Source organism: Hevea brasiliensis, chromosome 2 (genome assembly GCF_030052815.1).
Source record: "Hevea brasiliensis isolate MT/VB/25A 57/8 chromosome 2, ASM3005281v1, whole genome shotgun sequence".
NCBI lineage: Eukaryota > Viridiplantae > Streptophyta > Magnoliopsida > Malpighiales > Euphorbiaceae > Hevea > Hevea brasiliensis.
This window is the reverse complement of record NC_079494.1, coordinates 122,977,336-122,993,385: the sequence shown is the minus strand read 5'-3', so window position 1 is coordinate 122,993,385 and position 16,050 is coordinate 122,977,336. Positions and strand designations below refer to the sequence as shown.

Sequence of the window (16,050 nt, the reverse complement as noted above, 5' to 3'; positions counted from 1 at the left end):
GGTTCTCAACATAATCTGTAATTAAACCCATTTATAAATAGCTAACCATCCATACATTTCATTTCTTTCTTTTCTTTCTAGCATCAGAGATGGAGAAGATATTTTATTTAGGATTAATTAGGATTTTTTTTCTCAAAGTAAGAGATTTTTATTATGTGAAAATCTATATTATCCTGAAATTAAGTTTAATTTTATTTTAGAAAGTTTTATTGTTATTTTTCCTATATCAATTGTCCAGTTAACTTTAGTGGGTAGTTTGAGAAAATAGGTTTATGAAAGTCATTCGCCTACCATGATATTTGTGTCATCTTCTGTAAGCCGCAATAATATCAACATTTTAGAGTTACCAAAAAAACAAAAAATATCAACACCTTTTCTAGAATAACTTGTAATTTTTGGTTCATTATTTATGGATTTACTACACTTTTTCTTCTTTTAATTAATTTAAAAATAATTGACAACATCGTTGAAGATGTGGAGTGTAGTGCAGAGTCAATAATTCAAAAATTAATGATATCTAATTAATAGGATTTTTATTTCATAATTAGCTGAAGGATTAGGCATATAATTAATAGGATTAGTAGCTAGAACTAAAAGGATATGAGTAAAAAAGACAAAGTTATGAGACTAGCCAGTAGCCAGCATAAGAGAAGAATGACGCAACAGTGAAAACAATAAGATTCCAATATTTTTTGGTTAACCGACCTTCCCATAGAACGGCCTTGGCTTTTCTCTCCCCTTCCTCTCTACTTCTTATTAAACTCTCTCTTTCCCTCTCATTGACCAAAATATTGCATTACATGTCAATTGATCTCTGTACTTCAAACATGGCAATGCATCTAGCTGCTCAACCTCCTCACCCAACTCACGAACCAAAAATTGAACAACAAGAACCTTTTGTTTTTGACGCCTCCATTCTTCAACACCAATCCAACATACCCTCTCAGTTCATTTGGCCTGACCATGAGAAACCCTGCCTTGAGTCTCCGGAGCTTGTAATCCCTCCTATTGACTTGGGAGGCTTCCTGTCTGGAGACCCTTCGGCTGTCTCGAAAGCTTCTCTGCTCATTAATGAGGCATGCACGAAACATGGATTCTTTCTAGTTGTTAATCATGGAATTGATTCGCAGCTTATAGCTAAAGCTCATGAGTACATGGACATGTTCTTTGGCATGCCACTAGCAGAGAAGCAAAGAGCTCAGAGAAAGATAGGAGACCACTGTGGATATGCTAGTAGCTTCACTGGCAGGTTCTCCTCTAAACTTCCATGGAAAGAAACACTTTCTTTTCGATATTCTGATGATGATCAGTTCTCCAACATTGTCCAAGAATACTTCTTGAAGATGATGGGAGAAGAATTCAAACAATTTGGGTAAGAACAAAGCACCATTTTATTCCAAACTAACAGTGTACTCAAATTTCAGTTCTTTTTTCTTCACAATGTTTTTCCCCCTCCCTTTTTAACAGGAACGTGTACCAAGAATACTGTGAAGCCATGAACACTCTATCCCTTGGGATTATGGAGCTTTTGGGATTCAGTCTAGGAGTTGGCCGAGAATTCTTCAGAGAATTCTTCGAAGGAAATGATTCCATGATGAGATTAAATCACTATCCTCCCTGCCAAAAACCGGATTTAACTCTCGGAACTGGGCCTCACTGTGACCCCACTTCCTTAACAATCCTTCATCAGGATGCAATTGGTGGCCTCCAAGTGTTCGTCGATGAAAAATGGCAATTCGTTCGTCCGGATCCTGAAGTTTTTGTTGTCAATATCGGTGACACATTCATGGTAAGATCACCACTATACTTTCTGCATCAATTTTGTCGTAACAAGGTAATGGTCTAGACTTCGACCCCGTGACCCCACCTAAGATTATCCTGAGGTTGTGAGGTGTGATAATTGAGCAATCCTAGTCACTATACTCTCTCTCTCTCTCTCTCCCTCTTTCTTCTTTTCATATAATCTAAAAAGGGTTTAAGCTAAACCAATTTGGTAACCCTAGTTGCTACAGGTACTGAAATATTAATTGAAGAAGCTTGTGGTTTTTCAGGCTCTATCAAATGGCATTTTCAAGAGTTGCTTGCACAGAGCAGTGGTGAATAACAAAAAGGTAAGGAAATCCCTTGCTTTCTTTCTATGTCCAAACATGGAAAAGGTGGTGAAGCCACCGAATACGTTGGTCAACTCCAACAATCCAAGGAAGTACCCAGACTTCACATGGTCAAACCTTCTAGAATTCACTCAGAAGCATTACAGGGCTGATATGAAAACCCTAGATGCCTTCAGTAGCTGGTTGCAACAGAACAGCTGAAGCTGATGAAAGGGCATTGGGAAATGAAAGTGAGGTTCAAAGGTTAGAGAATGGTATCAGCTAGTGAATTGATGGTGGGTCTCAAAGAAAAAGGCAACAGAAACACCAAAAAATAGGCCAGCTGGTCTGTGATTAGGTGTTAGTGTGTTAGTGTTGGAGAGAATCACATAAATAAAAGAAGCAAATTGTAGGAATAAAGAGTTAAATGGGCTCCATTGCTTCTTTTTCATTTTATTTTACTTTATTTAAATTTAGAAAATAAGGATTCTATATATGTACTTTTGTCTTTGGCCTCCCTCAGATTCTGGTTGCCTCGACGATCATTCTGTTTTGCTGCATGTAAAAATCTCTTTGTTTATTAGTTTAAATTCCAAATAATCTCTCAGATATAAATTTTTTTTTCCTAAAAATAATTAGAAAAAGTAAAATTTAGTGCACAAAACTCACATTCCCACGCCCCTTAATTAAAATATATTTGATGATAGCACGCAATAAAAGTTTGGAATCAATACAAATCGAATGCTTTAAAATATGGGTATTTAAAGAAAAATATTCCAAATGATTAGCGTTTAATTAATTCTTATGCTATTTTTTATCATCAGAACAACTCAACATCTTTATTATCCATGACATGCCATATATTATTTAGTTCTTCTTCTACTAATTCTTCATGCTCATTCTAGCCTAGCCTTTGTAACTGCGTAAAAGCTGATGATATAAGCGGCTTGAATTATAATATCTTCTTCTTATCAGAGCTGTCGTGTATTTGGTTCTCTTCCATCTTTTATTTCCTTTATATATATATATATATATGAAGTCAGAAAATGAGGTCAGCTAAGCTAACAAGGTTATGGGGGAGGAAGCAACTGGTATAGAACATATCACACCTTCAGAAAAAACACATTTTTCCAAATAAGTGAGAGTTTCATGAATCCACATAGGAATGGGAGAAATATATCTTATAAAAAAAAAAGGGAAAAAAAAACCTTCAATGAACAATGCTTTAATAGTCCATATTTGCTCTTCCAGATTTACAGAGAGATGCCAACTGTGTGGATTTAAAAATGAAAAACAAAACAAAAGCAAAACTACCCTAAAAAACTAAGGAAGATTTCCCATTGCAAGTAGGTCTCTCATGCAGAAAAAGAGCTGTAAATCGTACACCGTAATATATAAGTTAATGAATATATAAAATGGTGGTTAGGTTGCTGCCTAATTTACAAATATATATAGAACGTTTGAAAGCTACTTTGTTTGTATAGGGCGAGTCATGTGTGGCCTAGACCTTATATTTGCATATAACCATTTTGGTGTAAGCAAATTCTACGTCAAGCTTCAATATCGCTGGACTGTTTTACAGTATAGCTATAGCGATAGATAGGTCTTGCTCTTGCATGTGCATTATTATTATTACTCGTGTCGATATTGCATTTATCTTTATACGTAGGCCATCTTCCTTTTTTTTTTTTTGATTCTTGGAACTTTTGGCTGCATCCAAAAGAGTTGAAAGGGTTGTTATGTAACATTAAGCCTCTGTATTAGGGGCCACTGTTCCGGGCCGTGGCTCCCTAGACCACATGGGGCGGTCTGGGATGACTTCAATCTCAATTTGAATTTAATTTTGATTTAATTTTAATTTCAATGTATTCTATAATTTGATTCATGTTACAACAATTCCACCGTTGATTTTTTTTTTAATTTTTTCTTCTTTTAAAAAAAAAATAAAAAGTCAAACTGAATTGAATTATTAATTTTATGTAATGTGGAGAATCAAGTTAAAGTTGTTAGTTACATTAGTTACTTAGCTAACTGATAAATAGAGAATTGAGTTGTAATTTTAAATATCAATCAAATAATACAATAAAATTTATCTCTCTAAATTCTTTCTTTCTCTCTCTCTCTCTTATTCTTTTTTCTCACTCTTCTATTTTTTTTCCCTTTTTCTCCATTTTTCTTTTTGTTATGACTAATTGGCTTCTTATTCTATCACAACAAAACAGAAAAATGGAGGAAAAGAAAAGAAAATAGGAGAAAGGGAAGAAGAAGAGAGATAGAGATAGAAATTTTTATATTATTTGATTGATTCTAAATTACAAATCAATTCTAGCTAACAAGTGTAACTAACTAACGATTCCAATTTAGTCCCAACATAATAATTGTACCAATTCAAAATTTAGAGAAAGAAAATAATGGACTGAAGAATTAGTGATTTTAATTCTGAGTCAATTTAATATCTTATATTGAGCAATGGCTTAAAATCGAAACTTAACTATTACTGAATTTATTTGTAGTATATAGAGCTCAAAATGTTGGAAGGTTAGGACAATAACTGTCATTTTGATGGCTAAAAATTTGCATAGGAAAGAAAATATACTCCTCTCATCATTTCCATGGTGTAGATTAGAAATTAAAACAGTACATAGAAAAATCACCTTTTATATTATAGGAATCCACAAATCAATCAGTGGAGTACTTTCGTTAATTTCCATTACCAGTCACCACATAACATGTGGAGAACGTGGATCAAACATCGGACCCTTTTCGAAGGGTCATTAAATGTGACTTTTGTTGCTCTACAAAAAGCTAAGGATCGTACGACAATCAAATCTTGTCCAGCCCAAGAACCCTACAAATCCGTACGTTATTCGATCATGAATATATATACATCACTTATTAAGGTTGATATTTTTTCCATTTTTTATTTTTCATTTTTAGTAAGAAAATGGTACTCTTATTATATTAATTTTAATAATAATTAATATTTAATGCATTGTAGAATCCGTTTGGAGTTGAAATTTAGAGAATTCTTTTCTACAAAAAATATTATTAAAACAAACCACTTCAAAACTCACATGAGCTATGGATCCATTCGGATAATTTTTATCCTCAGGTAAATTGGCCAAATTGCGAAAGATCAAATTTACAAGTATGATGGAAATGGCTGATAGAAGATCTGCATGTTTTTCAGGTAGACTGAGTTAAGGACCTTAAAGATATAATGCTAATCTCTTCTCCAAGTTCAAAATACCCAATTGAAAGAGCACAAAACCTAACAAGTTGCAGGAGTCCATAGATTCTTACCCACCCATCAAGGTATATGATGTCTCAAAATATGTCCAAGAGGGGGTGAATTAGATTTAAAATAATTTTTCAATTCTTACTCAAAACCTTTAAAAAATTACAGTTTAGTTCAACCTAATTTTTCTACTTTGAAATGTGTGTGATACTGTTCAAATAATTAATTGATATAGAGTTGGCTCATATGCATTCAGTATACTGATCTAACAGAATATATTAGCACGCAGTAAAAGTTTCAGTAATCTGAATAAAATCACAGCACATCAAACAAAGCAGTAAACAGAATATATCAGTTGACCGCAGATATAGCAGTAGGCAAATTATATCAGATATCAGTAGATTCAACAGTAAATAGAATTTTTCAATTTGCAGCAGTGTTGACAGTAAACAGTATCAATTCTCAACTTAATAAAAATAATTCAACCAGAAATAAATATGCATAAATTTAAAGAGTAAAGGTTGAGAGAATTGAATACTGAATTTTATAGTGGTTTGACCTAACAAGCCTACATCCACTCTCTCAAAGATCCCACTTTGAGTCTTCACGTTACTAATCTTCTCTTTTAAAGGCAAGAGACAAAAGCTCTTTACAAATCTTCACACCAAAGCTTTTACAAGTAGCTTAACACTTCTACCAAGTGTTATCCTAAACACTTTTCACAATCAAGCTTCAATAGGTGCTTGTATGACCTCTCATAAATGCTAAGAAGGTGTTTGAAACTCAATCTCACTCAATACAATAGAATCTATAAAGAAGAGATGAGTAGGTAAGCCAATGATGAGCAATAAAAACAATTTGAGCGCTTTGAATGAAAGCTTTAATGATCTTAAAAGGTTAGAAACAGTAGAGAGGCTTTCATTAAGTGCAAAATGGCCAAGGGTAAGTGTTTTTATAGCTTTGGATCATTTCTTACCGTTTGAGAACTTATTTGAACAGTTACAATTTTAAATTTCAAGAAAATAGGGTTATTTTATCGTTTTCTGCGATATTGTGCAGAGTTAAGACAGTTAGCAAACCAGTTAGCAAATCAGAACCAGTAGCAAACCAGTCAGCATACTAGGAAAACTTTTCTAGATAACTTTAAAAACTTTAAAACTTTACACCAAATTATAATAAAATACTTTTAGGCTATTGATGATTCAAAACAAGTTTTGAAAACTTAGGATAAGAATTTGATGGATTAAAAATAAGTATCATTGGCTTCTACTCCTCAAATCTTTTTTACAAGTAATCTTTAAAGTTTAAACTCACTTCTAAACTATATACCTTCAATTTTGATCTTCAATGCAGCTTGGAAGGTAACATTTTCTTTCTTCTTTGTCTTTGATTCATCTTGTATTATCTTAGGATGTTAACTTTTCTTTAAAACACAAGTTTATCATCAACTCCATAAATCTTTTTCTTTATTCTTAAAGAACCACAATACTTAAAATAATATTAGTTTGATTCTAGTTAATCTTTGTTATCATCAAAATTTATACTCCTTTTAGCTCATGGGGTCAACAGTATGATACAAGAGCAAATCCCCATTCAAGGGAAGAAGTTAAAGACCTCAATGATCGAAAGCAAAGCAAGAATATTCATTCGAGAACTAAACATAATGAGAATTGTTAAACTAATACTAAGAATACAACTAATAGATCATATGAAATTGAAAGATTCTGTTTTCTCTAATTATTTCCGTTTTATGGTCTAAAGAATACTAATTCCTTCAGAGTTTCAAGGTTCATGGCTGCTCATCTCAATGCCTTCTCCAAAAATCGAACATGAGATCTCCCATTGAGAACGCAATGAGCTTTACAACTGTGCTTAACACTTATTAATTAATTAATCCTAATAAACATTTTGTGAGTTGCAAATTGAAATTGTGCCACCAGTCAGCCGAAAATTAAAAACATCTTGTGATTGGACGATAGCACTAGAAGAACTTTTATCGCCAAGAAAACGTTCATTAGCTAGTTGATGAATAATTTCTGTCGAGCATCTTACTATTGGGCACTTGCAAGGAAAAGAAAATTGGTACTATACTATCCTCAACCTCAAGCAGGATGCAATGGTGCGAAGAAAAAAGGCTATGGCTATAGAAAGCCTTTGGGTATATGTGGACCGAAAGCTATTTATACTTTAGCAATAATTTTAAAAAGTTAAAAAAATCAGACAAAAAATTAAAAAAAAAAATCTAACAAAATAATACTCCTATAATTATTTTATTAAAAATTATTATAATATTATCATATATTATATTTTTATAAAGATTTAATTATTTTCATAATTAATTTTATTGTAATAATTAACTTTAAAATAACTAAATCTCTATAAAAATGTAATATATGAAAATATAATATTTTGTAATATTTTCATCTATTACACAAAATAATTAAATCCCTACAAAAACATAATATATGAAATATTATATAAACTTTAACAAAATAATTATAGGAGTATCATTTTGTTATATTTTTTTAATTATTTGACAAATGTTTTAACTTTTTAAAATTATTGTTAAATTATAAATAGCTAATCTTTAAAAGGTCCAGCTACTAAAAATTCTGTCCGCATATGTGCATGCGCTCTCTGCAGTCATATCCGAGAAAAGAAAGTAGTGAATTATAATTTACCTAATGAATCTATAAAAAAGATCTGCCAACAAATCCTGCTCGAGAATTGATCGAGACACAACACAGTTGCATCCAAAAGCAAATAGAAAAGATGATCGCTTGTCAGTGATCGAGTCTTCCTAGTAAAAGTAGGGAAGCACATGATTCCCGCCTAGATAGCAGGTTTTATAATAATAGTAACAACAATAAATAGGAGCCCATGAAATTGGAATTTATCTAGAGGAGATTCTCGAGACAAATCGATTACTTTAACACTAATTTGTCCAAAAATATCAAAGCCATTTTCACCACCATACATCCGTACATGCTTAGTTTGGCAAGGGAATTCAATTCAGTGGCTTTTGGTGGGGGTATCAGTCATGAAGAAAATGGGGAGCAGCGATGATGATGATGATGATAACTTTCACAGTGCAAAAAAGATGGAAAGATTAAAAGCAGGTTTAGGAAAGTGGACCAATTAAAAAGGACGCCTGTGCAAGATACGGGAATTAGAGGAAAAGGAGATATTTCAAACAAATTTAACTCGCCAAAACTTTCACAATTAATAATATCAGCATGTTATAATTGAAGAAATCTCTGACACTCGGTTGCGTTTTCTTCTCTCCTGTATCTCCGCCAATAAGATCACAGGTGTCAACCAAATAGTTTGAAAAAAAATATTATCAGGTAATACACCGACGGTTTCCAGAAATAGGAGCCAATGTCTTATCGGGCATTTGGTTTTATCATTGTACAGTAGGCCAAAGATCAAAATAAAAATAAATAGATGCTACGAGGGCAGCCTGTTTCATTTCACTCCACTCACGCATATCGTATGTGTTTTTCTTTCTTTTTTTTTTTTACTGTACGCAGAAGATTTATTGATCAACAACGATGGTGGCAATAATATTTGTTGTCCACACCTGTATCTTTCTTTTTTATTCATTTGGCTCCACCAAACTCGAACTCAGTACTTCACAGATAGTCTTCGAGATGGACTATTTAACTGTTGTGCAAAGAAATATAGTTTCCATTTGATTTCAACCGATTTGCCAAAAAAATAAAAAAAATAAAAATACACCCTTTCTAGACATGATTTAGAAGTTGAGAATGTGTTGGAAGGCAGAAATTTCATGATATTAGCAGATCATTGTCAAAAGAATACATAACATTCACATTTACATGAAGACTATTCCCGTCCAAAAGTGAACATGGCTGTGAAGAAATATAGAGAGAGAGGGGAAGAAAAGAACTACATCGTAGGGTTTTTTACAGCTCATCAATGCATATTATCTATCACCTAGTTCAAATGGATGAGAAGTAGTGCAAACAAATTTAATGAATTACAAAGAAGAATAAACAATGTGGGATAAGAAGGAATTGCAGTACAGAAAATTCAACTGAATTCCTTCTCGTGTGCTTAATCAATCAACTGACCTTTAATTTTGCACAGAGAGACAGGAAGACCATTTGGGTTGTATCCTAGTTGCATTCTCATTCACTTAGATTGCAGCTTCGAAGGTATGGATGATCATACTTAATGTATTTGGTCCAGTATGACCGGTACTTTGTCATTGCTATCTCCAACCATGGCTTCATGTTGCCGTTATAGTGGATAACTGCTGCATTTTCAATATCTGACCGATCACCGCTTGGATTGTAACCCAAACCAAGCACATGCCATGACTTCTCAAGTGGATGTGTCAGACCATAAAATGTAATCAGGCCTGGAGGCAATGTTCCAAGCTTCCAAAGTACCCTATCTTCATTCTGACATGCAACAAATGATAAAAGGAATTCAGAATACAAGGGCATTATACATGCTTTTTTGCTGTTCAAAACGGAAAGCCTACAAATTTACCTCCAACAGATTGTAATAGCAACAAAATAAAAATTGTACCCGGGAGTTACCACTTAATTCACAGAAGTAAATATGATACAATCATTACTTAGCACCAATTTCAAGCCGAAAATACCAACTTAATTCAAGCAGCACTAAAAGTGTGATACGTAGGATTGACTAGGCATGCTTGCTGTTTCATCCATAGCACAGCATTTTAAAATGCCACAAAAGAAACTGTGTATGCCAAAAGAGACATAACAAGAACTCTAAATGCAGATTCAAGAACTCACCATGTTTTGCCACTTGTGATATATGCCAGTGATATCCCTCTTTTTCCATTCCTTAAGATCAAAAATATTCATCCCATATGCCCACCCACAAGCATTTGGATCAAAGTTTCTTGCAATATGAGGATTTGAGAAGTTTAGGTACTTGTCAAACCGATGGAAGCTTTCACCACAGGTTTCCACTGCCCCATTCACTTTTCCATTCAGATTTACTGACCATAATCCAGTTAAATCTTTCTGAACAACAATGTCATCATCGAGAAACAGGATCTTATCTAACTTGGGATAGACCTGTGGAAGGTAGAACCTCAGGTGGTTCAGCATTGAAAGATACTTTGGGTTCCGATACTTCAAGTTTGAAGAACCGGATGAAAGCGAGGTTGGATGATTTGCCTTAAAGTAATACTCTTTCATTGCAGCAGACTCAAGCTGCCGCAGAACTGGACAATAGGATGAGTTAAGCCACTTGAATTCATCAACATTTTCAACATGGATAGTGGCTTTTCCAGGAGGGTTCAATAGAAACCACATATTCATAGCTCCAAAGTTAAGCTTATCAGTAACAAGATGGAACACATGCTTGGAAGGATCCTGCAGTATTTAAGCAACAAACAAAAATACATCTGAATATCAGAAAAGAGTGAAGTGTTTGAACTCAGATCTCCCTTCAGAAAAACAGAAATGTGATTGAGAGTCAATTTGTTGTTTTTCATTTTGGAATGGAACAGCACTCATATCACAGACTCAGAAATCACCTTGGCATTCATGATGGTTGAGTTGACAACTACTGATGCAGCCAGGACATTGTCAGAGAAGAGAGCATAATGATAAAGATCAGGATTTTCAAAATTCTCACTTCTAGGGAACCTTCTCTTCTCTAGAGGAAGGAGATAGTATTCTATTGTTAGGCGCATAGACAAGCAATGAATTCCATTGGGAACCGTTTTCGCAGCTAACTGACTCAGGAATGTGCTCTGTTTTTTTAAGCTCCTAACTTGCTCATCTGCTGTTTGAAGCATCGCTCTGAGCTTTCCAGTGATCAACTTGCAGTCGTACAATTGTTCTCTCACTTTTGACAGAACTTGGCCCATAGCTTTCATTTTCTCAGGTGCACTAAACATAAATCATGTGCACATTAAAATCTGGAGGGGGAAAAAAGCAATAACTACCAACATTCAACATGAAAAGGGGCAAAGTATGCAGATTATAGAACACACTCATGGATAGTGATATCCAAAATTGTCCTACCTGTGATGCAGATCAGAATCAGCCATTGCCTCTCCTAGGGCACGCTGACTCTCCTTGAGCCGAATCTGTAGTTCATGGAGCAAGTCAAGCTTGTTCTTCATCTTTGCAATGCTGATATATACCCTTGCCATTATCATCTGATCCCGCATTAAGCGTACTGTTGAATCAGAGTTCTCATTCTCATTTTCTTTCCGCCATATACTGTACTTTCCCAGAACTGCAGTGTCAACTGATTTAGTGCGTTCAATGGCTGAATTTTCAAGCTTTAAAATCGCTTCATTATCTTGCCGCACCAAGTCAGCCACACGCTTTTCCCGTCTTTTTTCTCTCAATTGCTGCATAATCTCTCGAAAAATGAAAGTTATAATTCAGACACTGGCAGATGCATGACTAAGTTGGAAGTCCTTAAATATTTCCTAGTTTAACTCTATGGATTATACTAGGCCTTAAGACACATGCAAGAATGCAGAATAAACCGGGTAACTGCTATTAATGCGTACAAGGATGATACTTACCCTTCGAGCTAGTTTTGCAGGGGTGTCAATGAATTGAGAATGATCATCTGCAGGGAGCAAACAAATTAGTAACAAATCAAAATGCAGTCCAGAACCATTTGCAAATGGTCAATTGACAAAAATACTATTACCAGAGATGTCGTCCCCTTTGCCCCTTGGTGCTTCTTGCTTAGTGACTCTTGCTGTTCTTTGTGGCTATAAAAGTGATGACAACCCAAAACCACCAAAAACAAGAAACTGAATGACGTGAATTTTACACGGAAAAACATGGTCCAGAAGATATAGGAGTTTGCATCAGGTTCAAGCCAGAGCATGATATAATTGTCCTCACCTCAGATGTGGTGACAGGCGTCTCTACCCCTATAACTTTCCATGAAGCTGATAAATTGTTTTTCCTGAAAGAATCAAGACTTAAAGGCCCCAAATCTGTTGTCCTGGCTGTGATAACATCAATGACCTAAAAGAGGGGTTTAATTAGTAGACTGTATTAAAATGTGGAAATAAAAGCACACCATACCACTTCAAAGAATTAACAAATATAGACTTCTCACAAGCAAATTATCACCTACTTGCACTTACTTCTTTTGAGAGAAGGGATTTAATGTTTTGCAAGGCCAGCCGTTCTCTCCAATCCAAGTCCTGAAACACTCAACCAACTTTTTCTTTTTTAGTACAGAATAAAGCATGTACAACCTGCTATCTAAGATTTAACAACTATAAGATGACAACGGTTTGAAGAAGCTACCTGCTTATTAAAAAGAACTGGAATTTTACTTTGATCTGCACATGCAATAATAACCACTTTCATCACAGGACTCAAAGCCACAGCAAAGAAATCAGCAAAACAAAAGACCATTCAGGCATACACTCCTGATTTAAAAGATGACTAAAAAAATTGGTTCAATTTAACTGAAGTTCCACAGGTAAAATAACAATGCAAATCAAAACAAGTTGAAGCTTAACTAAAATAGCAAATTAACCATATTACATACCATAAATGTTCATTACAGAAAGAGTGAGTGTGGGTCTGTGTGCATGCATGCAAATGGATGTGTCACAGGAGGGGAGTAAAAAGGATGAAAACGAGGCAGATTCAAATGCCTGCTCCCAAACCAGGAAATACAATGATAAGCAGCAGAATATATAACCACAAATATGTTGAGGTCTAGGCTCCCCACAGCAAATAATAGGGATTATTGAAAGAATTCAACGATGTAAGAAAATTCATTATAACATGTTACACAAATTTATTAGTGTAGTCCAATAACAAATACTAATCTAACTGGATTGTGATCACAATGAAAAGGAATAGCAAAACTTGGAAAAATATAAGCTGGAAACTTTAGAATCTAGAGGCTAGTCATCTTTTTGACACTAACACCATTTTGCCAATCATAGAAAAATAGAAGTACATTAAAACCATTAAACCTTCTTTTGGGACAAAAGACCATAGTCAAAGTGTCAGAAGAATCCCATGTTCAATCCACCCTCCAATGTTATTTGTAGGAAGGGAATTAAACTGATTGACCACTGCCTTCAACATTTTTTCTTTGCCAAAAAAATTTTGGCCTCTATTATTGGAACTCTATAAGCACCTTCTCCCTCCCTATCTTCTCTCCTTTTTCTCTAAAAAGCACGAGGTTTGGAAGTCTCCTGTACACCTTCTCTCACACAATACTATGTTTTGTCAATCATTTTACTTTAAAAATTCTTGGATGAATATTATATTTAACTAGGAAAGATTCTCACGTAAAAAACACCCTTAAAATGTTGAAAAAAAAATCCCAAACACATATAAACATATTAAAAGCATAAAATCCTTGAAGGACTGTTAGATATGAACAATGGTCCTTGGAAATGACTCACAAGTCATAAAGCACATTGCACAAGGGCATGTCAAAAAGCAACCTGTTCATGATGTTCATATGCCCAAGATACACAAAGCAAAAGAGTAAGCTGTTCACAATGTGCATTGTCTGACACTGAGACAAACATGCACTTGCATATACACACAGGGAAAAAGTAAACTGTCCATGCCAACATGCCAAGAAGGCAATATGTAAAAGAGTTCCCATCCTGGAGAAGAAAGTAACAAGCTCTCTTGCCTTGTTCTTTTCCTCTTAATAAACAAACTACATCAGAGCAAACAGACCAGAAAAGAATGCCAGAATCAATTGAGTCCTGCCCTTCACAGAAGGAGAAGGGCCATATGTATTGCAACAATTCAGATTACGATTCATACGTAATAAAAATTGAAATATAAGCAAAGACAATATAAATGCCATAAAATAACAAATGATACGCATTTTCTCCACATTCTACAGATGAAGCAACTATAATGTCATAATGTCTGTATATTAGCTAGAGGCAGAGGTGCAGATAGACATAGGAAAACGAAGATTGAAAGGAAAAGAAAGTTCGTAGAAATTTCAGTCTCAATGAAGACTGGGATCCATATCAAAGAAGGGCAAGATAAAACATTCTCTCAAGTAGCGTTGTGGGTGTGCTTTCATAGCTACAGGGGATATTGTTCATCCTCAAAAGCAGCTAGAGCAATAATCAAAACAAAATAATAGTAAATCAATGCCACGAGATACAAACTGAAACAAATATTTATTGAGTTCATTTTTAATTTTATTGGCAAATATTGCATAATTCCAACGTTAAAGAATTCGCAACTATTAATAATTCAACCAAGGAAAAATGGGATCTAGTAAATACATATTAAAATGTTGAAATGAATAAGTGAAGTGGCTTGGAGAGCTAACCAATAGAAGCACTTGTATAGAGACCTTGGCCAACAAAGAAAATCAACGGCGCCAGAACAGAAAAGAAAATGACAAGGGCAATAGGCAATCTAGATCCACCGCCTCCGCCTCGGTTCCTGTGGCTACCGGCAGCGGATAATCCCCGCTTCAACGCCATTGCCTATCAAAAACCTAAAATGAAGACCGAATCAAAACCTAAAACTTATATAACAAGGAAGGGAGGAGTTGCGAGAGAGAGAGAGAGAGAGAGAAAAGAGTGGAAATAAGAATTACAAGAGGAATTGAGAAGAGATCTAGCGAAAGTCCATCGTTAAGCAACAAATAAGAACAAAAAAGAAAGTGGAAACGGAGAGAGAAGAAAACGTGTAATAGCAGAGGAATGCAGAGAGAAAGTAAAGACTTATGATTAAAGCCAACTCTCGGATGAGGATTGGATTTCTTTTGTGAAAACAACCGAGATATTGTTAGATTAGTATTGGTTTCGGAATTTTGCTTCTCACTGATGCGGCTATGTTTTTTTTTTAGCAACTGATGCGCGTGATTACTGATATATTTTTTATCCTTTTATTTTTAATTTAAGAAAAAAAACAAATAAAAGTAGAAAAGCGGAACTGACGTAGACGATGTCGTTTTCATTGCATTTTCTGGACCAGCCCTCCAGCTAAACATTATCTGCCCCCCATTTATCTTCTTTCTTTGTTCAACAATAAAGAGATGATAATCGGCGTTCTCTATCGACTGATTTTATAAAATAAATAAAAGTATTGAGAGATTTTGTACTTTACCATTATTAACAGGTTATATAAAGATTTTCTAATAACTTTGTTTAAAATTTTTATCCTTTAAAATGAATCTAAAATTTTAATTACAAAAATTATTCTTGATCAAATATAAATAAGTATGAAGAAAGGCAATTTCATTTTCGAACCTCAAAACGTCAATTAAGTAACCATCAACTGAATTTGAATATAATGTACAGATGGATGGAGACATTTTGATTGCACAAAAGTCAAAGACCATTAGATCAGATCCGGTTAACTTCGCAGGTGAACTGGAAACTAATCTCATCATTAAGGATATCATATCCTAATGGGCCCCAATGACCACAAAATGGACGAATAATTTACAAATGCTCTTGAAATTTTCAAGAGATTACGTTTTTTTTACCGTAAGACAGAAGCTGAAGTGCTATCAAAGAAGGTAATTATATTATAAGTCAGCTATTATATTATACATTAGCTATTTGATATAGGATACCCTACATAAAATTACAAAAATTACGATGTTGGTGTAATATGATCAAAAGTAAAAAAAATTGTGGCACATCGAGATGGATCTCATAAAATTGTAACAATCATGCAGTTCAAAAAAAATTTTGCGTTTGCCTACATGTCTAATTTT

General features: G+C 34.3%; 2 protein-coding genes across 4 annotated transcripts; one reads left to right on the top strand and one right to left on the bottom strand.

Moving 5' to 3' along the window:
• The first annotated feature begins 678 nt into the window (after positions 1-678).
• On the top strand, positions 679-2,612 carry LOC110669058 (gibberellin 20 oxidase 2). The gene is made up of 3 exons (XM_021830522.2): positions 679-1,372; positions 1,468-1,789; positions 2,052-2,612. Exons 1-3 carry the CDS (start codon positions 801-803, stop codon positions 2,310-2,312), a joined length of 1,155 nt encoding a protein of 384 aa, XP_021686214.1. The 5' UTR covers positions 679-800; the 3' UTR covers positions 2,313-2,612.
• Positions 2,613-9,103: 6,491 nt separating this feature from the next.
• Positions 9,104-15,181, bottom strand: LOC110669057 (polygalacturonate 4-alpha-galacturonosyltransferase). Of its 3 annotated transcripts, none has more exons than XM_021830520.2 (11): positions 14,923-15,181; positions 14,650-14,820; positions 12,627-12,661; positions 12,461-12,520; positions 12,213-12,338; positions 12,013-12,076; positions 11,882-11,928; positions 11,367-11,701; positions 10,874-11,231; positions 10,122-10,709; positions 9,104-9,758 (listed from the first exon to the last, which is right to left on the bottom strand). In XM_021830520.2, the coding sequence occupies exons 2-11, from the start codon at positions 14,804-14,806 to the stop codon at positions 9,483-9,485; spliced, it is 2,046 nt and encodes a 681-aa protein (XP_021686212.2). In that variant the 5' UTR covers positions 14,807-14,820; positions 14,923-15,181; the 3' UTR covers positions 9,104-9,482. The 3 variants fall into 3 exon arrangements, with proteins under 3 accessions (XP_021686212.2, XP_057998424.1, XP_021686213.2); XM_058142441.1 differs by having other exon boundaries at positions 14,650-14,809; XM_021830521.2 differs by lacking the exon at positions 14,923-15,181 and adding an exon at positions 12,874-12,982 and having other exon boundaries at positions 14,650-14,794.
• Positions 15,182-16,050: the final 869 nt, after the last annotated feature.